Source organism: Brachionichthys hirsutus, unplaced genomic scaffold (assembly GCF_040956055.1).
Source record: "Brachionichthys hirsutus isolate HB-005 unplaced genomic scaffold, CSIRO-AGI_Bhir_v1 contig_797, whole genome shotgun sequence".
Classification (NCBI taxonomy): domain Eukaryota; kingdom Metazoa; phylum Chordata; class Actinopteri; order Lophiiformes; family Brachionichthyidae; genus Brachionichthys; species Brachionichthys hirsutus.
In genome coordinates this window covers 138,367-162,250 of record NW_027180329.1, presented here as the reverse complement: position 1 = coordinate 162,250, position 23,884 = coordinate 138,367, and the positions used below count along the sequence as shown (strand labels likewise).

Here is a 23,884-nt window from a genome sequence, read left to right as displayed (position 1 = left end):
ACATTTTCCAGCAACTTAAGTATTTGCTGAACTGTCTCAAATTCTCTCTAACTGTTACCTCATCTTTGCTAAATTTAAGGTATGGATAAATTATTTCGATGAGCCACAGTAAAGGTTAAGTGACTATCCAATGTCAAATCACCTGCCACTCTGAGATCTGATTAATTCAATCGTGAAAAAAGTAACACCGTGGCCAGTAAGCAGCATGATTTCCAATCCGTATACTTTTTGTTGCAAATAGAGATGCAGATTTAATATTTCTTCCAATAAAACAAAACAAATTTAGAGGCGTTTCCAATTTTGGCTATCCCTAAGAGTTTTGTGTATTTCTTATTTTGTTGCAGTTATTATACCGGCAATAACAATGCAAAATGCAACATAAAATGCAGTAAATTGACATACTGTTCTGTATGTGCAACGAGGAATCGTGGCAAAATGAGTCTAAGAGTGGAAAATAGTGACAGTCTTTTCAGTACTGTTCTAGTCATCTTATTTATTCTATGTTTTTATTTTTTTATATATAAATATATTTGTGGGCAGACGCATGCAAACCTGACAAGCCATTTATCTAACCGAATTTCTGAAAAGATAAAGTAATCAAAAACACCTGTCTATATATCTGTCAATGAAATCAAAACAGAAATGGAAGCTTTAGCGACACATCAGTGTTCTGGTTTTTGCTCAAATCAGATTTGAGCAAAAACCAGAAAAACAATATGTCCAGATTATTTACAGTGATGCATTTGGTTTGTCGATAATGTAATAATATAATGATAAAAGCACACCATGTAGCAGATGCTGCACATGTTTCAAGGCAGCGAATGTTTTAATGACTTCAGACATGGTGTTGAGCTAATGTGAGTAAAACAGTCCGATATTAGGCTGCGAGAGACACACGCACATATATACGTGTGTGTGTATATATATATATAAATATATACTCGCTGGCTGACAATCTGACTTGCACTAAAGTAGTGATTTAAGTAGTACACTACTTGAGGGCATTGATTAAGCAACCCCTTGCTGAGGAATACAATAACTACCCTCTATTTGTTGTACAGGAACGTTTCAGATATGGAGTCACTACTAAAGGGCAATGCTGAAAACTAATGTCTGTCCATCCAAGGAAGCATGAGCAAATAATCAACAAGGGGAAAAAACAACAATTATAATTAAAAACATATTTTACAATTTAAAATAATTGATCATGCCCGTCTTTGTTATCTTTAAGAGTGAATATTAAACCAAAACATGAAAACGCCAAATGTCACAAATAATCTTGCATGTAAAGATACAAGTAAATATGCAGAAAATTAATAGCATGATATTTTTGCAAACATTTCGAGTCCTTAATTGGTACTTACCAAGAGGACAATGACAAATGTAGTCGTTGATCAGATCCATACATGAGCCTCCGTTCAGACAGGGCTGCCTCCAGCAGTCGTTTACATTCTGAGAGCAAGTCCTTCCTGCAGGATTAAGACATGCACAGAAATAAACTAAAATACTGTCAAAGGAAACAAAGATTTCAATGTGCTTTAACAAATGCATTTTGCCATAATTTAGCAATTACTAGATGCTGTGGAGCACTTATGTGTGAAAACTAATTCTCGGAGCAACTTTTAAACAGATGCAGAACAGATTTCTGTTTAATTCACCAACAACGAGCAGCACCTGGTTTATTGTAGACACTATTTTATTTCATGAGGCAGCTAATTACCTCTAATTCAACCAGTTCAAAATGCGATTGAATGATTATGTCTTTGTTGTGTTGCAGACTTTAAGTATGCAAAATGGTGTAACTTCGATTTTGATGTCCTCTGGAAAAGCATTCTGACAAATTAAAAGCTCCACTAGAAGTGGCCTGTGGCGGCATTTCAGAAATCTTAGTTACCTGAGCCAAAGAGCTCGTAGAAATCTAACGAAAGCAGATCCTCGGGCACGGACTGCTCTTCTGTCTACGCTGCTGTCGACACCAAACTCCGGCCTGTGCCCAGTTAATGATGCAATATGAGTATACTAAAATGCTGACATTCTCTCTAACAGCAAAGTACTGCACAATACATTTTGTACTGCATGCTCAGCAAGGGCCATCATTATACAAGTACTGTATATAATTTACTGCACCACTGTATGATGTTCTCTTTTCTATATAAATATTGATGATATAAGGGTCAGCATCATGCAAAATGTAAACTAAAACAATGTATTTGAATGATCTCATAAGTTGATAAAAAAACTTATATATTAACGTTTATTTTTATTTTTTTACTATGACTGGATCTGCTAGCTTTGCAGTAAAAACACAACAATAATATTGTAAGTGATTGTAAATAAAATGTTCCAGCATCTGATGTTATTTGAATATAAGAAAAGCTGCCATTTTTACCAAAATGTGAAAAGTAAAACCTTCAAGCTATCAGGTTTGTTATGTAGTTAGGTTCTCAATATTTTCTCAATAATACAAATGAATTATGTTTCTGATACATTTGTATAGCAATACAATTTCATATATTTCTTCAATCTACTATAAATTTGGTTCTAAAACAATGATTTTCACATGGGGAACACACAATACACTCAAAGAGCATAATGACAATTATGAAATGGTATTATATTCAAATGTATGAGTTTCTTCTTTTTTATGTAGGCTGTGGTAATGTGTAATTGTCCTTGCCCATATGTTATTCAAACCGCATATGTGCCCCAACTCATTCCAAACATTAATATGAATCCTTGTTCATTCACTTTGTACATAATTGTTTTCAATATTTGAACATCAAAGACTAAAACCCGATAACCCTAATAACATGACAGGCTGCAAGCTGGCTCGCGTTCACATCAGATGATCTCATACCGTCAAACCCGGGGGGACAGCGACACTGATAATCACTGATTAGATCCACACAGGTGGCGCCTTTTGCACATGGAAAGCTGCTGCACTCGTCTGTTTCCAGTTCACAGAGTGGCCCTTCATATCCGAGCACACAGCGACAGGTGAAGTTGTATTGTTGGTCCAGGCAAACGCCGTGCTCAGAGCAGCGGTGGCCAACACAATAATCAATGTCCTCTTCACAGTAGATGCCTGTGTGTCCTCTGGGACAAAGGCAGCTAGCAAACAGATTAAAGAGAATTTCTTTAGACTATATAGAGTGAAAGCCCCTGAAGGAAGAGAACAGGAAATGCCACAACTTTTACAATCATTGACATGGCGGGTGCCTGCATGGCCCAAGGACAACCCCAGATTTGAAAACTTGCCTGTATCCATCAGTCTCGTCTACACAGGTGCCTCCATTTTGACACCAATGTCGAAGGCAATCATTGACATTTATGTGGCAGTGCTGTCCAGACCAGCCAGGAGCACAGACGCAGGTGTAGCTGCTGCCACCATTTAGCACACAGCGTCCTCCATTGGCGCATGGCTGTTGATAGAATATAGACCCCTTAGATTCAGTATGTCAGAGCTTTTCCTGAATGCTACTTCAAAAAAATGACACATGCTTCATCCTGTATGATAATATCTGAGATTGGACTCCAATCTGGTCAAAAATAAACCATTATTTTCAGTCCATCCCTCATGTGCCCCCCTGCCTGAGAATGAACCTCATTATACTCACATAAGTCATGAATACTGATTCTGTCTTTATACGAGGTTCAATCAGCATTCCATATAACATCTACAGCATGTCTTACAAGACAAGATCAATGGTCATTGAGGGCTAACCCTCTCAAGCATTCTGTATAACAAAACAGGTGTTCCTGATAAATTGCATATCTAGAAGAGGGAAACCAAAGGGCCGGAGGAAGAGGAAGAGCTGGCTTGTGCAAAGACACATGACGCAGACACCACAGCAATTCTGTAAGGGGGCCAACACAAGCCTTTCTCATGCACGGTGAGGGATCGACTCCATCTGTCATTCAAACATGCTCCCCTCTTTTCATCTACATGAGAAAAAGGGCTTTTAAAAACACAAACGTCTCCATTCGTGCTCACCACTGTAGGGATTTCTAACCCCACCCTCAAATCGTGGGGGGGCTTTTCAGTCCTCGTAATGACAATCACACAGCTCCAGCTTTCTCTTCTTTATTTAAGCAGTCAATGAAAAGCTTAAAAATCTTAAAAACACATTTTAACTTAAGGGTGACACCATAACAATGGATAGAGAACAGCAGTGGTATTATATTCTATTCGACTGTTTTCACCTACTTCCAGGCTTTGCTGGCAGGGCACACGGCAGGTATATTCAAGTCCATCTGAGAGATCAACACACTCAGTCTCTGGTGGACATGTGTTTCCAGGCAGTGCACAGGCATCGAAATCAACTTCACACTTGCTTCCAAGAAAACCTGAAATAAATTTTATATGCATACAGTTGATGTCTTCGTTCAATATTTTCATGCAATCCTTCTTCATCTTGCCTGTTAATGTTCATAAACTGACACAAGAAATGGTTCTTGACAGCCGACACTTTATATTAGAAACTAGAAAAGCACTCAGAGAGCACAGACCTCCACCGAGCAGCTCATTTCCCTCCTAATTAGATTTAAACCGTCCACATGGTGATCTGGATCATCACCAAAAGGTTCTAAATTGTTCTTGGCATATTTAAACCAACCATGAAAAGTAAAGGTGAATCAGAGTTGAATATGTATTTTTAAATGATTTTTAAATCCGCAAATTGAGTTTTCAATGTTAAAATGTAATATATTCTGGATCTGGATCCGATCGAGATGAAGTTCAGTGTTGAGATAGAGCTCACCGCCCTACATGACTGTGTCAAATCCCATAAACATTGGTCATTACTCAACCGAGATATTGAGGAACAAATTTCGAAGCTCCGTTGACTGCAATGGTAATGGAAATTTCAAAGTGAACCAGAGTCCAGGATCTCTTCTGGATCAGCACCAAAATGTAATCAAGTGTTCCTGGTAAATTCCAAATATTTTGTGAACATTTCATCAAGATCCCTCTGTAACTTTTTGAGTTATGTTGCTAACAGACAGACAAACAAACAAACAAACGCACCGGTGGAGGTAATTATTATTTTAAAGTTCTATGCAACACCACACTGTCACTTTGCATGCTGTTGTACAACATGCTTGAAATCACATTGACAATACATTAATTCAAACATTTGATGAGATGTAGCAAAGTGAACATTTTGTGAAATAAACTTAAAATTATGGAAGCGTTATCGACATTGAAACAGAGCTGCATAATCTCCAGTGCATGCTACTATAGTTCTTCAGGAGAGTGATATTCATAGGCCATCACATTCCAATGCTGCTCATGTCTCATGGCTTTGCGATGCATTGCAATCCAGCACCCAACAGACTATTTTATAGGACTGCAGAGCTCACTTCACCAGGAGAAGATGCAGCAGATGAGGCATTTGAGTGGAAGCGGCTTTGGTTTGGTGAGATAAAAGATGAGATTTAGTAGCAAGGCTGGATAATCAGTGTACGCTTTATGGAATTTTGCTACCATGGATCTATGGCCACATCTAGTAACAGTTTACTCAGGGAGTTCGGCATTCATGATCAGGGATTATGGCAGGCTTCAAAAGCAGCTTCAGGGGTAGCTTCAGAGAGCAGCCAAAGGCTCTGGCTGCAAAGAAAAGGAAGTACCTTCTGTGCACATGATGTGTCCTGTGTCTAAGATTGGATATCAGTGTCAAGTCAGCGGTCAAACAACACTGACCTCTGTTTAATTGTTTTATGCTCTTTTTTGTGTGTTGATCCACAAAGTGCAATTAAGGATTGTTTATATAAATTGGAAGATTTTAATTATTTCCCCCAAAATAGTGGATAATTACAGACCTGATCAGTGCTCTGGTCAAGTGTTATTGCCGGGCTAACAATAATTCTTGAGTATTCTTGAATCTTAAGAGTCCAATTCCACTTGACATGTGCAACAGGAAGCTCCCGTTGATAACCACGGTGACATATTCCTCATCACACCCCCTCATTCCTCTGACTCCACAGCACGATTTCTGCCAAGATGCTTCCCACAACATCCCTATGGACACTCACAACCACTCTGGTCTTTGGGGAAATGAAAACCACACACACCATTGCCATTATAATGATGCTATGTTTTGTTAGAGACATCTTCATCTTTTGTGAGAGAGACAAAGAGGCTATGAAGTTGGCTTTTTCATAAGGTCTACAAGTTATTGGTTGAAACCTTTTCTCCGTCTTTCTGCAAAAGGTTCTTTCAGTTTTTCCCCGAAATTAAAAGCCATGCTAATTAAGTGATGTGGAAACTCTAAGTTCCCTGCAGGTATGACTTTCCGTCTATTTGTCTGAATGTGGCTGGGACCTGTCCAACATTGCCCCATATCCCACCCACTGCGTGTCTCCATCTCCTCTACAACTCTGAACAATATGGGATATAGATAGATGGACACAAACTGAACTCATTCACAGTCTTTTAAACTATTATGAGTTGCACTATTATACATTCTACATGAGCAGAGACACTAACCCAACCAAAAAACAAAGTTCTTCAGACGGTTTCATCAATTTGAATTCACTTAATCCAAATTCATGCTCAAGCATAATTAGTGATTTCTGGGAAATTTGATTAATGGCAGTTTCATCATCTAATATTACGAAACCCACATTTGGTTCAGACATGAGCGTGGTGATTTTTGTCAATCACTAATTGACACTAATTAATATGCATTAAATAGATAGCGTAAAATACAACACTGTTGTTATTTGATACTTCTATATGCAAAACTGATCATATCACAAGCACATTTTATTTATTTTATATGAAAGTTTAATTTAATTGTTTAGCAAAGTAAATAAATATGATTCATGTGATAAATTAAATCAGGTAGACTTTTCTGGTCTGGCGCCCTCAGGCAGGATTCGTCACAAACAGCGGGACCCCCGGCACAGGCTAATCACCTTCTGTGTACAATGAGATGGTCCAAAGGGCCCTGAGGAGTTTAGACCTCATTGACTGCACATAAATGAAAAGGCTCTGCAGAACAGTTAGCCACCAAAGCCAACACAGCAACCACTAACTGTTATACAAAGTTTGAGTTCTGGACAAAACTCAATATACCTGTAAGACATTGACATTCGTAGTAGCCCACCAAGTCAGAGCATGTGCCATTGTGCTGACAGGGGCTGGAGTCACATTCATCAATCTCAGTTTCACAGTTTACTCCTGAGAATAGAAGAAAATGTATTGAAGTTAGTCACATTTGTACTATATCACATATCTTAATATGGGCAGTGGGCTGGCCTCGGTCGTCCTGGACACTGTGCTTCCGCGCGACAATTGAGAATCAGTAAAAGAGCCGAAACCCTTTTACATCGACAGTGTTTTCGTCTGTTCATGCGGCTAGGTCAGAGGGTACCTGATAGCAGATAATACGAATATTGTAGACCTGATTTTGGTAAAAAAAAAAACATTTGATAGTCTTTCATCTGAGGAGAAAATTATTAAAATATAACATTTATTACAAAATATTACAGCAGCCAAATCCTACAACTGATACTTGTGGGAAATAATGGAATAATAATAATAATAATAATAACATTATTATCCATAACTCTGCTGACATTTCTTTTTTTTCAGAATAAACTATAATAAGCAATAAACATCCCTTTAATAAGATTCAGGTGCCGAGCTCCTGGAAAAAACAGAGACGCAAGTGAAAATATACCGCTGCTCTGACAGACCCACTTTCTTCTAAAGAAACTGGACCCTCAATAACTCTGTCCCACCTAAAGAGAGCTGAAGTGGTGGGGGTTGCAGGTTGCTTGATAGGAGATTTGTTTGGTGCTCAGCTGCCTCAGCAGCTGCTAGTTTTACAGCTGCGGTCGGTAGCGAGTGTCTTCTAGTGCAGGTTATTAATTTAAAATGTCCTATCATCAATAACGGAGCAACAATGACATGTAGTGAAAGTTCTTTCTTGACAGCAACAGCCTCATGCTACAGCACAAACGCTATGATTGATGTCATCAGCATGGTAGTTGCTACAGGTCATTATATACAGAATGCTTCTCGCTGTGAGGCAGCAAATTATACATATCTGTCCTTACGAAATCTCAAAAATGTCTCTGCTCATTTATGGCTGTGAATAAAATTAATTATGTAGTACTTAAATCATTTTATGAAACTGTAATGATGCAGCACGTCTCATTATGTTTATGTTGCAAAGTTATAAAGCAACATTGGAGAAAGGGCTCCAATACATTGTTTTTATTTTGCCCATATACTTTAAGGAACTGAAGCTAAAACTATGGATATGTTAACATATATGCCTCACATTTACAGCAATTCAAACTCTGAAGGCTATAAAAAGAAATGTTTGTGGCCCAATTAATTCCATTTCAATCAGCAGCAAAATGTCTTGGCACAGTCCAAAATGCACAATGAAAACTGTTAAGTGCACTAATTAGTATGCATCTCATTTGTTAATCAGTGCTAAAACTAAAATGTCAAAATGACAAATAGGGTTTCAGCAAAGTGGCTAGAAGTAGTAGCAAAGTATTTTTCACTGACAAAGAATATGGTGATTGAAGTAACACAATGTGCAAACATTTTTAAAGTCTGGGAATCATCAATTAAATAGTAACAGGTCAGGATCAATTAAAGGATCTGTTTTTAAATCTTTGCAAAAAACACATTTTGCTTTTGTGCCCATTATTATTTCAGTGGCAAAAACAACAACTTCAAATTCAGGTAATCGATACAACAGTGCATATATAGTATTGTAGATTGTATTTATTAAATGTGTTTTATCTGCAATAAGAGAAAAAGACACTCATCCTATTAACTACAGAATGGATCCATCCATCAATTGAGGTCGTCTCGTCTACAAGAAAATGGATGGATGGATAAAACAAGTACTAAAAATTATATGTAGAATAATCAGTAAATTAATCAGTATATAGTAAAGATATATGATAAATGTACAAAATGGATGGATGGCCTATTAAATGTTCTTATAATTACATAAAATCATTGAATAGTATATAATTATATAATTGTTATGCAGTAATTGATGGAGATTCAAAAATTTGTTTGTTAATTTGTTTGAAATAAGGAAACAAAATAAAGACAAGGTACTCGTTCCCAACCTAAAATTGTTTTTTTTGAACACTTGTCATTGATAGCTTTGTGAGTTTTGGCAATGGTCAGAGCTGGCAGCTAATCAGGAAGCAGTTTGCTGGAGTGCTTGGATTTAATGAAATCAGCTGCAGACCTGATAAATGTCAAGCAAACACGTCAACGTCGACTGGTAAATATGCTTCAAGGTTAAAAATGTGTTAATCAAGAGAAGACATTTACTTAAGTTATGTGGCTAGCCAGCCATTGAAAAATCAGAACCAGATGTTTCTCTCTTGAAACTAATTTGTTGAATCTGTGTCATATCCTTTGGAGGATTTAGTGTTTCTCTCTTCAATCCAATTCAACAGATTTTGCTTCGGTTTAATTGTTTCCCTAAATTGCCTAAGGAATAAAGTAACAACAGCTACCACTCATGCTGCTAATGATAATAAAAATAAAAAAAAAGGAGTGGGTTTCTGTTTCTTATTGACCACGTCCTCCGGCTGATCAGGAGTCAGAGGTCAGTTAAGGAGAAATAGCCCTTGAGCTGCCTGTAAATCAGCAAGACATTAATCCCTTACAAACACAAACCTAAACCTGACATTTTAAGAATGAGTCATATTTGCCCTGCTGACTAATGTCTAATCAATGTAGAGAGTCAGAGGTCTTTGCATGAATCGAGATGTGACCCACTCTCCCAAAATAATTTATCCTCGTCGTACTCTGGAACAGATGGTCCCGGTTTATTACAATAGCAAACTCTGGGAGACCCTCCACCAAGAGTGAACATTTTCTCCAAAGGGCCCCTTCTCACTTAAAGTTGGAACACCTTTTTGTTATATTCATAATTAATTGATCATAATTAATAACAAATCACTATTGTATGTTTATTAAATTAAAGGCATCCTATGTGAAACAAAAAACATTGTTGCAGTTTGTAAACAGTGAAAAGAAAAAATATAATCAGATGATAATGATCATGTGATGCTGCAGAAATGTATTCTGAAAATGACCACCATGCCAACCAATTATTTTTGGCATAGCAAAATGAACCTGCTATCATCACGCAGATTTCAAGCACAAGATCCACATTGTGAGGTGGCACAGGTAACTAATGGGTAATAGAATAAAGTGTAAATAGCTCACCTGTGAAGCCAATGGCACATTTACAGGTATACTGTGGGGAGGAAGGTGGGTGATTTGTTGTGATGCATGTCGCGCCATTCAAACATCTGTGTGGGATTATCAAACAGGCGTTGCCCACATATTGACAAAACTCTCCAATCCATCCTGGGGCACAAAGACACTTCAGGAAGAAAATACACTTCATTAATGATGTGATGATGCTTTACGTAAAGTCAGCTGAGGTGGACTCCTCAACTTGCAAAGAGTGTTTTGCTTTCATTTGCTCAGATTTTGAAATATGTGAATGTTGGGGTGTTGTTGGGGTTAAAAAAAAAACAGGACACAGATACATATGTGAGGCAGCAGAGGAACTGACAAGCAGAGGCAGGGATGAGGAGCTTAAATAAACCATCTAATTGGGAGGGTGAGTTTGTGACGACTGAGTAAAGTGAGGCATATGTCTGCAACACATCACGTTATCTGCCTGACCTAGCCTGTAGGCTTCACTCCACTAATTTTTTAATTAGAAGTGTGACGTGCTAAAATACAGGGCCAAGGAAAATTATTGACAAAATGTAATATTATATCAATAGCAAGTTTAATGTTTAGGTACCACGGCTGATTTACTGTGTGTGTGTGCGTGTAGGGTTAGGGTTGTGTCTATTAAATAATGAATAATCTAAATTTAAATTAAGCATGGATGACCATGATACCTCACCACTCTATGAACATGGATCCAGATCTGGATTATTATAATATGAATCGGGGAGAACGATAATGGAGAAGAATAGAGAACCAGCTAAGATAAGCAGTAAGACTGATGACCGGGAGCTATGGGACATCACAGAGCAGGTTCAGACTCTAAAAATACAGACTTTTGAGGAGGCTGACGAATAGAAAAGAAAATGTAATTTGAATCTGTCTTCATGCATCTGCTTGCTCTTAATGACTAAATGGTTAGAATCAGATTATTCTGTTTGTAGGCATTTTATTCACTTTCTTTTCCCTTTTATTCTCTGTTTATTTAATGAATGTTTAGAATTTGAGAGACCAAAGATGAAAAAGGCTTTTTATGCTATAACATAAAGTAGCTTTATAAAACAAATCCATTCCATAGACCGTATCTCTAAGTTTAAACACAAATATTGAATGTTTTATGGGCGAATACATCATTAACAATAAATCACATCATTCAAGCTTTCAAACATAATAGTATGTTAAATTGTAAATAAAATACAAATAATGCGAATGACGCAAATGAGAGATATTCATAATTCCTGATTTTATCATGTCTCATCCAGAACATTAAAAATATTGCAATTAATTGAAAGTAATTGCAACTACCTCCGCCAAGGAGGTTATGTTTTTGCCGGCATTTATCTGTCCGTCTGTTTGACTTTTAGCAAGATAACACAAAAAGTTACGGATCTTGATTAAATTTGTAGTAAATATTGGTAATGTTACCGGAAAAAGATGATTACATTTTGGTGAAGATCCAGAAAAGATCCTGGATTCAGGATTACTTTGAAATTTTTGTTAACATTGCAGTCAATGCAGCTTGAAACAATCATGTTGGGTGACCACCGAATTTCATCCAGATCAGATCAATGGCACAAATTTACGAAAAATGGGGGTACACTTGCTTTTAGCAGGATTACAGAGATACAGCTGGATGAATCTTGATGGGAAAAAAAATCTGAAGATGAGTTTTGGTCTAATTTAGATCCTATTAAATATTTAGAGCAATCTGGGGTCCCGTCTGGATTAAAAAAAAAAAAGCCAGATTGTCCTTTTTACTTATAATTAAGGCTTTCTCAAAAAATCATATCTTGTAAAATATGCATTCAATTCAATTAAAGTTACATTAGAAAACAATAAGCAAGCAAAAATGTTTCAAATTGAAAACAACCAAAACAAAAAAATGTTTAAATTTGTGTTCAAACTGTGTTTAAGGGGCAGTGCGCACTCACAACTATTTCATTAGGACTGACTGACTATTGAATTACTCACCTGATATCCGCCAATTATCCTCAAGCACAATCCCTCATTTAGGCAGTTGATATTGAGCAGCCTGCAGTAGTCAATTATTTCTTCACAATTCTTCCCGGAAAACCCTCGCAGACATCTGTTAAAATGAGGTCAGTGTCATCAAAATCAATTCACCCTGAGCCTTGAGCACTAACAAGCCACATTTTTATCTGACAGGATGTGTGTAGCAATAATGTTGTTCTCTGTGTAACCTGTTTGTAATACAGACACAAAATAATGTGAGCAAAATATTCCTCAAGTTTGCGAGGGTTCTGTTTCAAACTACGAATGACAGATTAGAATTAGATACAAGTGTGAAAATTGTGCTTTCTTAAATTTCACATATATAGCAAATACACACTTTATTATGGTCATCAGGTTATCTTATAGTCCTCTTATTAAATTAGAACTTCCTAAGAGATTACCTCTAACAGATCATGCATGCCCATTATCTACTGTTAAACTGTTAATCACATTTTCATTGATTTAACATGAAGTCTTGGAGCCATGATTCAAATGAAATGATCTGGCAGTCTAATGCATGAAAACTCTATTTAAACTATATAAGCATGATAATGTTGGGTATTAGTTTGTATTTATTTTACAAATGCGTGTGATACTATAACACTCATTAGTAATTATACTCATTATATATTTAGAACTATAAAATATTTGTACATAAAAATAGACTATAAAGTCATTTTAGTGTAAAACCATGGCTGCGCTGCCTCAAGAAACAATAACAAGATTTTATGGCTTAAAAACAGATGTTGCTTGAGAATATTTAGAGAGAGAGCATGAAAGTCAGACTGTGAGCCAGCGAAATCTACAGTACATAAAAACTATTTTATTCTGAAGATTCATTTGCATGTCTGTTTATTTATCACTGTTATTTACTTCAAACTGAATGCAAAAGGATTTATGGAAAACATGTATTATTAAAAAATATATATATATACCATTACAATTTCTTTTCTTTTAAATAAAAAAGACATAAGATGACTTGAAATGACAATGTGTTCATCGTTTCCATTACGGTACTTTCTGACTTTGTAAAGTACATTGTTTATATATATATAAAAAAGCCAACTATTGCCTAACATTGCTGTGTACTATAGTTTTTGTAACAAAAACAATATATTTTGCTCAAGACTATTTTCTTTAGCTATGAATTAATTCCCATGTGACACACAAGGAGCCTTTTTCAGCTTCAGGGTGGATGTAGGACTGATTCAAGATAACATGACAATAATGCAACATACAACAGCTCCTAATTTTTCAGACTATGTAATATTCAGTGTGACATTAAGGTTTTTGTGTTCTCTTGTTTTGGACAATGGTGGAGTTATTCTAAATCAATCACATCATTGCTGATCTTTGTCTTTACATGTTATTTGCTGATAATAGATAATACAAATTAAAAAGGGTACATTTTTACAAGCCCACAGTTTTGCTTGATATACCAAGAAGATGTTCTTTAATCTACAGCTTTAAAGTCAAACGAAAATCCCAATCACATCATAAGCATGGAAAAAGACACAAAACAAAACATTTTTATTATCTCCTCTCAATGGGAGACTCGTTCAAATCTAGAAAGGGGACTATGAGAGTGTCCTCCATTAGACCTCTGTATGTGTTTTACCTGCAGACATAATCATTTCCCCTGGACACACAGGTGGCATTGTTGAGACATGGTGATGGGCTACATGGGTTCTGCTGCCTCGTACATGCTGGGACTGCATTACCATCTGCACAGACACATTCAGAGGCCTGCACACATAGGCAAAACAAACCAGGTCATCTGTCAGCTGGGGAAAACAGGGTTACATTAAACAGTACATAATATCACTAATGGAAATAATGATTTGCAGCAATAATAAGAGTCTGCCCTGCCTGACTCAATATTATTGGTTGATCTTTAAAATTAAATATAATCAGGTCCAAGTAGGCAAGTCAAAATGGGTTTTATATGTGTTTAAAACGATCTTAATAAATCCTTAGAGGTTAATAAATGCAAACCATTTGTAATCCAAGTGTAAAAAAAAGAAATAAATATTTTTCAAGCTGCAGCATAATCCGACGGTATTTTGATTAATGGTACCATTTAGTACAATCTAATACAGTATTTTGAGGTGAGTTGTGAAAATGTGCAGGGCAACAACACAAAACACAGGTCAGGTAAAAGCAATTAAACCATTACTGCATTTTCCCAGCTTCGACTGCCTGTTCAAAATGCATGACCAGACCAACAGTTCTTATGCATGCAATACATTTAGTACAAACACACACACAACAAAATCCCATTAACAATTTACTTTCTTTGCAGCAAATTGCAGCAAATATCTAATTACAAAAAACTGTTGATTAGAACCATTTCAAACTGGCACTCACGTATGCAATCATTCAATTAGAATGCTGGAGGAAGCAAACACGCCTCGCCATAACTTATCTACAGGAGGAAATATGTATTGGTGTTGCAGCCCTTGTAATAAAGATATTTGATCTTATTTCACAACACTATATTAATTTCCATATGACATTTCATGTTTTCTACTGATATAAAACAGATAAGGAAAAGTTCTCACATGCTGCCCAGGAGGGCAAATGTGTTCCTCCTGACATGCATATGGCATACAGTCGTTGTCGACACGGGAGTCACAGTACAGGCCCCCAAATTTTGGGGGGCAATGACAAACAAATCCTCTGGAACCTTCCTCACACAGACCACCGTTTCTGCATGGATTTGGATCGCATTGGGCTTTCCTCTTCTCACAAAGTGGGCCTGCAAAATGACAAAAACACTGCATGCAAAATCCTCTTGTATTCCATCAGTGAAAACTGATTGATATATTGTAGAGTGGAACCTCGGTTCATGAATTCAATCCATTCTTTGACTCCGTTTGTGACCCGAAGCATTCGTGAACCCAAATCTTTCTTCCCCATTTAAATTAATGTAATTCCAGTTAATCTGTTCTTCAGCCCCGGAAACACTTGTTTAATTTTTTTTTTAATGTGTTAATGTTTGGCAAAAATGAAGTAATTAAAGAATACCTTAATTAGAGAAAAGCATTTGTTGAAAGTGTGTGGGGCAAGTGGAGGAGGAAGACTACTCCTCTGAATACTCTTAGGCTTCTTAGCCCCACTACCAGTAACAATTTTTACTTTAATGGGAGCTATAATTGTGGTAAATTTAACAAACAATAAACAGGAAACAAGGGCGGCAAGCGCTGTCTCCTCACACTGATAAGATTTCGCGATCGATCCCCGTCTGTGTTCTATGTTCTCCCCGTGTTCCTGTGGGGTTTCTCCATCTCCAGTTTCTTCCCACCTCCAAAAACATGCAATTTAGGTGAATTGATCTCTCATGATTGTAGTGTGTGAGTGTGTGTGTGAATGTGTGTCTGTCTCTGTGTTATACCCTGCCTCTTGCCCGTAGTCAGCTGGGACTGGCAACACCCGTGACCCACAAGACACGAGAAACACGTGTATCAAAGAATAGAGCACAACGATGTATGGTGCGAACAACGCTGCGCACGAAGCTGATGAGTTCCATGACGTCAAGCGCGGGAATTGGGTATTCGTAAACCGAAGCTTGTTCACCATCCAAGTCAAAATTTGTTCTTACATTGTGTTGAAACGTAGAGTTTGCAAACCAAGGTCCCACCGTATTCTTTGAAAAAGAAATATTTACATATGAACTTTAAATATTAATCTACAATAAAGTATTCTGAAACTACTGAACCCATATGACACGCATAGGAACTTGCATGACTGATGTGATTTCTAGTCGGTATGACGGAGATGCTTTATCATGCACAGAATGGAGGCCTCTTTCGTCACTTTGCATTAAGCGCAATAATGCACACATCAGATATGTACTTCCAGCCTGTATCAGTTACCATGTGTGATTTTATAACACGAAATAAAAAAAAAAAAAAACTGTTCTAGCACTTAACACTTTCATATAATAACAATTTCACAGAGACAGACAACCACTCATGCACACACTCACACCTATATGGACAATCCGGAGTGATCGATTCACCTAAATTGCTTGTTTCTGAAGGAGCGATGAAACTGGAGAAACTGAAGAAAACAAACTCCACACAGACAGGAATCAAACCCGGAACCTTCTTGCTGTGAGGTTACAGAACTACCCACTTAGCCACTGTGCTGCCTCTGATATGTATAAATATATAAATGGTTTTCATAGAGGACTAAACACTAATTATTCTGTGCTGCCCGTTCTGATATAAAGTAATTCTGAACTGAGCTGCAGCAAGCAGCTTTCTGTAACATGTGGCACCAACACATTCACCACCATAAGCTTAACCAGCGTCAATGTAACGCTCCAGTGACATTGCATGCAAGGTATAAAATTAGACTGAATTCACTGGAGGTTCAAGGTGGGAAAAAAAATGAGTTATACCCTTGGGAGGGTTTTCATTTTGTGTTCTTCACAAGGTGCCTACACATTTATCTTTTCAGTGACTCTTTCTTTGCATAGTTCCTTTAATCCCCCTGCTGATACAAGCGCTCATGTCCCAGAAGCTCCTCATATCCTCTTCTGTGGGCATCAATCTTACTGTGCACAACTTCAGGGCTTGCATTTTTCCTCAACTCATTTTCTACCAGAAATTGAGTTTTCATAACAGGTCAGGTAAAGCTTGGTGCCAATACAACTCACTAAGTTTTTTTCAAATGCTTCCTGCAGTCACATATGTGATAAGAACAGCATGTTCATTATTCTGACACAATTGCCCAATATTTGTTCATTTTCGTTCATTTACTAATCAGGGCCATTCAACGCATTGCTTATGTCAAACCCACTTACGACTGCAGTGATTCTGACCCGCTCCAATCTAAAGAAACATCATTGTACCAGTATGAAATTAAATTTTTTACCAAGAGGGTGATGACTTCTTCTATAATTAAAATTAAACTTTTAAGCATTTGATATTACTGCCAGCAAGATTGTCAAAAAACAATTAGCACCTTGTATCAAATGGAAATGTCCCCAAAGCGACGGTAATACCTCGCAACAAATACCCTGGAGGCAGCACGGAGTAGAGTCAACGCAAAAGAAAATCTCATTTGAAATATCCCTCGAGTTTGGCTCATTATTCTGTTCACATAGACTTTGGCCTATGAGGGCAGCCGGTGCTAGAGCAGCTACTAACTTCCAATTGATTAATGAGGCGACTGCAGCAGGGAGGTAGAGGAGGCACAAGCTTCACAGAACTCCCAAGAAGCTGATGCGACAGCAGGGCACTGTGACTATGCGGAAGCACCGAATGGATTCCGCCTATTTGAGAGATCGGCAGCAATTGGAAGAAAATTAGACAAAAGCTGCAGAGCCAGAGGGTGAGAGTACCTCACCAATTTCTTTCTGATGTGAATCATTTCAATTGTCACTTCAAAGCAGATGATGAAAGCAGGTGGCATTGTAAAAAATGCCACCTGCTTTCCTCGGCGTTACCAAATACGTTGTTATATTAGTTATTTATTGGACAGCAAAATTGCAGTTCCTCAGCTGGATGTTAGGTTATCACTGAAGGCTTATCCTTAAAAAAACGTCATTTAACATCATCGAGAAATGTTTGTCTCATAAATGTCGCTGATTCATTGTGTATTTATTATCAAAACAGGAGGCTTATATGCATATAATTCTTTGCTATTTGTATAGATGATTTAGGAACAGAGAAGGAATCCAAAGGATGGTGGAGGGGTGATATCTAAAGGAAAAAGATCTAGCATTTACCTGACAGACAATATTTTAAATGTTAATATTGGAATACTTTTCAGCCTTATCATTAAATGTTTAATTTCAACACCCCTTAATGAATATAATATATTATAAATGTGCAGCTATCAGTTCATTCTATGTCTGGTTGCCATGACATTCAAGGAGATGAAATCCAACAGATCTTTCTTTATCATATTAAATACATTCATTGTTGTGCTCTTATCCTACCAATAATGTACTTTCTTATTTTACTATGTGTACTTAATCTGTTACTGCAGTTCTAGAAGTATGACAGTACTGGGAGTAACCTTGAATCCACTTCTCCAAAATAATAAGCTGAAAGCATGGGCTGGACTGGAAAAGGCAAAGCTATGACACATCAGGAATGCTGCCAGGACAAATTGTGCTCCTAAAAACAATGAATCAACGTGAGCCACCTGGAGTTTTTACTCTGGAAAGTTCATTGCAGGCTTTGTTGTCCAAAAGACAGTGATATCCAGGGCAACCGTAGAACTATCCAGGTCTTGTAACCCATTTCTCTCTGATATCCATTGACCTAACTGTGCATTACTGAAGCAAATTAGACTCATTGCCTAGAAAAAGGGTGAAACAGAAATGTCAACACCATCGCCAGATCATGAGAGTTACTCAATACTGGAAACTTGTGAAAATGACACAGAAACAAAATGTATCTGAAGATAAAAATATAATGCATCCGTGTCTGATTCCATGCCATAAATGATCCAGGTGGACAGATATTGGAATAGGCTTGCATGAAGATTGACTCAGCCGAAGTGGATATTAAGATAAATAAATATAGCTGAAAGAATAGACATCGAATGTTAAACACTAGTGCAGATGAGATTTTTGAAGACCAGAGTGCATTAAGTAATGAAACATAAAAAAATGATGCATATTTTTATGTTTAAACCATGAAAGTATTTTTCTGGCAAGTTCACAGATATAGTCAATATAAAAGTTATGCTTTAATATGCCAATCAAAAACAATGAACGATAAATCCCATTTTAATTGTTGCTGTAAACCTTTATTTCATCAGCTGTGATATTCTCAGTTAGCCCTGGCCATTTACGGCTTCATGTCACAGGTTTAGGATTAACAACTCTATAGTGTCATATGTATATCCCACATCAGTGCACACACGAAATGTCATTTACGCCGTACTACTATTGGGCCCCTTTAACAATCCACACAGATACATCAAGTATGTAGGGGCCCTGTGACATGCATGGAGAGGGCATAGGGTGAAAGCACTGCCCTGATCAGTGCACCTGGGGAACGGTGCCTTGCTCAAGGAGGTAGATTGGCCACACTCCAGCCACCAATCCGTCCGCCATAATTTTGTCTTGGCCGGAGCTTGAACAGCTGATCTTCTGGATCCCAACCTGAGCCACATCCAACTGAACCACTGCCACCCCATGTATTTGATCTGGAGTGGCCATCATATTATCATGACAAATATAGCAGAGAGCATCACCAGGTTTAAACCCCACAAGGAAAAGCATATTTTTTAAACGATATATGGCTTTTTAGTTTTCTGCTTTGACCTTTTCCGAAGATAGTTGCCCCTTAGAGGCAAATGACACGGTTGCACACACAAAACTTGGAAGCAAGAAATATCATCTGTGACCGTCAATGGACTGCAACCGCATAGCTGACTGACGAATCAAAGTGATTTACGATACAAGCCAGCATTCACCCATTCACACAAACCTTCATGCAGTGGTGACATTTGTGCAATGCACACCGCCTGCTCATTAGGAGTGGTCACCACTCACACCAATACTCACACACCAGTGGAAAAGCCACTGGGAGCAACTTGGGGTTCAGTGACCAAGTCTACACTGACATGAAGACCGACAGGCTGGGAATTGACCCACCGACCGAGATAATTAAAAGACATCTGTACTAAACCAATATCTAGCAAAAAAAAATTAAAAAGCTGCTTACCAGCGAATCCTTTGTCACAGATGCACTTGAATGCGGAAGGTAAAACTTGAACACATGTCCCATTTGTGCAAATTATGTCACAGTTTTCTTTGCCAATGACTTCTGAGCAGTTGACTCCTGAAACAAAAGGCATTTTAACTACCGCGGACAAAAACAGAAAGTTTTAACATGCAATTTATCTTAATTTTGAAATGTTGATCATTATTGTAGATGACGTTGATATGAAAGAGATTCATGTTGGTTGTAAAGAGATTAAGATAATGATTAAGAGGGGATTCATAACAAAAAATCTTATATATATATATATATATATATATTTACACACATAGTACAAGTGTTGGGCCTTTGTGCTGAATAACATTCACATGTGTTAAATAAATGTGCGATGAAGAATGTAGCATGGAAATACATGCGTTATTCATGTACTATAAGAGTACATGAATAACGCATACTTATATATTCTATTTTAGTTTCTGAAATTTCTGAAAGTAAAGTCCTTTCATATTTCAGACAACAGAGATATATGATGGACAGATAGAATCCTTTCATGCGGGCATCTCACAACACTAAATAATAATCTGATTTAAATTCATTGCAAAACAAATCTTAAAGAAAAATAGAATCAAGTATAATTTTTTATACATTTCCCCTCTGGTTGTTAATCAGGAGAGAGTCCAGTGGGTTTTGGCCTTACCTGTAAAATGTGGAGGACACAGACATTTGTATGTTCTGTGGTTTGGATCTGTGGATCCATCGCTCAAACATACTCCTTTATTTTCACAAGGGTTAACCAAACAAGCCTCTGACTTTTCGCAGAACCTCCCAGAATAGTGGTGGCGGCATCGACAGCCGTATGCACCTTCCCAGAAGCTTGTTTGACAAACACCGTTCCCGGAACACAGTCGAAGCAGGGCGGAAGCCTGACAAAGCTGTGCTTTAACAGACACGTGGAGCCTTAAGCCAAGCGTGCACGGCTGTGCCTCTCCCTCATGCACAGCGATGAAGTAATGGTGACCCGGAATGAGCCACTTGCCCTCAACAGGCTCAGTTCCATTAATATCGTGAGGGAAAAGAAGCTGATCTTTTGTCTGCCCATTTGTGGAACAGCTCTCAAAGTCGTCTTTTGACACGTTGACCAGTCTGATGCCGTATGACCGCAGCGTTTCATCGGCAGACATCACTAGTTTGTCTCCATATTGCAGCTGAAGTGGACATATCTGTGGGAAGTTGAAAGGATCACCAGTTGACTTGTCTTGCCCCTGAGAAGCCCAGCATTCAGAAGCGCTGCCACAAAGCTTTCCTATGAGACTCCATGTCACTTGGATTGTGCGCTGTTTAAGATGCCATTCAACGGAAGCTTTTCTATTACAAATTGTTTGGCAGTGGATTGTGTGGGCTGCAACAAAGACAGCAATCAACTGCAACAATGACACCCCCATGTTTACACTCTGTCTATTTAATTCAAATATGTTTGCAACTTGTTGTCACAACTTGGATGGATGAGGAAAAAGTGTTGTATTATGTTACAAGCGACAATTCCTTATTCGTTCCAGGAGGTCCACACGACTTATCTGCAAGAAAGCAAAACAAACAACACAAAAAGTTGATTCTACAAGCACGTATCTCTTCCACATCCTTTTCTTGTGCTTCAAACTTGATTATAAAATGACGTGGAGGCCATACTGCTGTCATGAGCACTTTGTTTCATTGTAACACGTGGACTTCGGCAAATCTGGCAGCGTTGTCATAATCGTGTGCAGCGCTGCTGACCACCACGTGTGTCACAGCAGCCTCGGCCTGCCTGAGGTTTCTACAGAGTGACAATGTCGGGTAAAATATTCTCTCTCCTCTACCAGGGCTTCAGTGTCTACTAGTGAGATGAGTTAAAGCAGACAGCATTGTCTTTTCCCCTCAGGCCCTTTTCATATGTGTGCACAAGATAAAACAACAAAGCAGAGAAGCCTCCCTGCTAGACAGAGACTCTACTCCTTGATCAGCTCACAAAGGCTGATATGAATAACTGCATGGTGATAAGTAATGGAGGACTGAATATGGTACACCACTATCAATAGAAAGGGGTGACAGAGCGTATGAGATTACAAGTATTGCCATGAGAGCTGTCCCTGCACCCAGAAGATCCTCATTTGGAGGATGAGAGGTTGACTAAATCAGAGAGCTATCTCTTGAATTCTGAGAAAAATATAATTAATTCAAATTCAGATAAAAGGGACAAAATGTGTTTCTGATTTGAATGTGCAATTTTTGCAGGGTATTCATTATTATCAGCTGCGGTGGAATAAATAGCAATATTAGCCGATGTATTCTCAGTGAATGTCATCAAAGCATTTATATCAGTATACAAGTTTACAGTCACATCTCTAGTTAGTTCTGTCAAAGAAATGTTATTAGCTGGATAAATAGATGATGACTTTATATATATATATATATATATATATATATGAGAGAGAGAGAGAGAGAGTGAGAATTGCATCTACTAACACCACCAGCCACAACAGGGATCCTGTCTCATAACGATCTGTATTCAAAACTAGAGCAAAGTCAAAGCTTGGACAAAAAGGCCATCTAATACCAACAGGCATGGACCTGCCAGTGTCAGTGAGCAGCAGGAGAAATAGATTGATGCTCGAGGAAGTATTGTATAACATTGCAATTTATTTTCTTTCAGTTTCCACAGATGCGCAGCACAGAACCACTGAGCACACAAATCATTTAACATATTTTATGCTGAAACTATTTTTTTTACCAGTTGCATATCATGAGTCTAATTTCGCCCTACACAGTTTCCCCAGTGTTCCAAATGAATTTAATGTAAATTGCATTCGGTGCTATTTCATACCATTTCAGTAATCTATACTGTTACCCTTCTCTTAAATAGGCTAAAAGGCTTCCTGGGATATTATAGTTATTGATCAGCCAGGATTAAAGTAAAGGCCGCACACAAAAGTGGTTCAAGTAAAACGGACCATGATGTCAGAATCAAGGCCATGTATGTGAGCGTTAGTTAATTGTCTTCCACAACCTCCTGCTTTCATTACAGCTCAGTGTAGAGGGCAATGGATCAAGAGAGCTGTGCAAATCTTCACATGGTTCTTGATGGTCAGAGACTTGACAATATTTGTATTGTATTGCTTTGACCTCCAGTACGCTGTGTCTAATGGCTATACAGTACTATTATATTCTATACTACTGACTTGCAACCTACGTCATTTGCGACAGTTCGACTTTACGACCGCACTGGTCTGTTGTTTTTCTTTCTGTTTACGACGTGTTTTTACGACATACTGGAAAGCGAGCGAACAAAATGGGTGAACGACAGTTTCTGCGGTCTCACCCACGATGTCTACCGAGAAGAAATTGTCTCCTTCTACTCCTTATTTACAGTATCATGACGGTGCATAATACACTTACGGTAATTTAACTGGGGCCGACGTACGACCAAATTGGTCTTACGATAAAAAAAAACCCGGAACCAGTTGCGGTTGTATGTCGACGAGCCCCTGTGATTGATTTGGCAAGAAAGAAGTGCTGAATTAAAACATGATCGATTTTTGAATAGGGATTACATTTTTAGGTCTTTGTTTTTTACTGAAATAAGGGTATTTGATTAAAGACAAGCAGTAGATGTGTACATACTTCAAACCAAAGCCCATAAAAAACAATTTGATCATAAACAAGGTCTTATTTGAAATTGTTCGCTAAAATGAGGGGAGAGAAAATGTTTATTGTGTGTAGTGTGTAGACTAAAGACAAATGGTGACATTGACGAGTGAGACACAAATGCTAGTTACGGGATCATTATGGTAGGTCTAAAGTACATGCTGATAAACAGTGTGTGACCCCTTGTATATGGTAATGTTTCATTATAATTGACAGAATTCAGAACTTCTCGGACCTCGACAGCTGTAGTAGCTGAATGCCA

The 23,884-nt window shown here is 37.9% G+C and overlaps 1 protein-coding gene across 1 annotated transcript in view; it reads right to left on the bottom strand.

Moving 5' to 3' along the window:
* Nucleotides 1-21,383, bottom strand: part of LOC137912900 (protein eyes shut homolog) — a 112,887-nt gene extending 91,504 nt beyond the window's left edge. Inside the window, exons 1-11 of the mRNA XM_068757025.1 lie at nt 20,639-21,383; nt 19,945-20,061; nt 14,815-15,011; nt 13,872-13,999; nt 12,212-12,326; nt 10,223-10,382; nt 7,079-7,183; nt 4,208-4,347; nt 3,259-3,422; nt 2,858-3,111; nt 1,365-1,469 (exon numbers count right to left, since the gene is read on the bottom strand). Of these exons, the coding sequence (XP_068613126.1) occupies nt 1,365-1,469; nt 2,858-3,111; nt 3,259-3,422; nt 4,208-4,347; nt 7,079-7,183; nt 10,223-10,382; nt 12,212-12,326; nt 13,872-13,999; nt 14,815-15,011; nt 19,945-20,061; nt 20,639-21,383 (2,230 nt within the window). The remainder of the gene's footprint in view (nt 1-1,364; nt 1,470-2,857; nt 3,112-3,258; nt 3,423-4,207; nt 4,348-7,078; nt 7,184-10,222; nt 10,383-12,211; nt 12,327-13,871; nt 14,000-14,814; nt 15,012-19,944; nt 20,062-20,638) is intronic.
* Between the last annotated feature and the right edge of the window lie 2,501 nt (nt 21,384-23,884).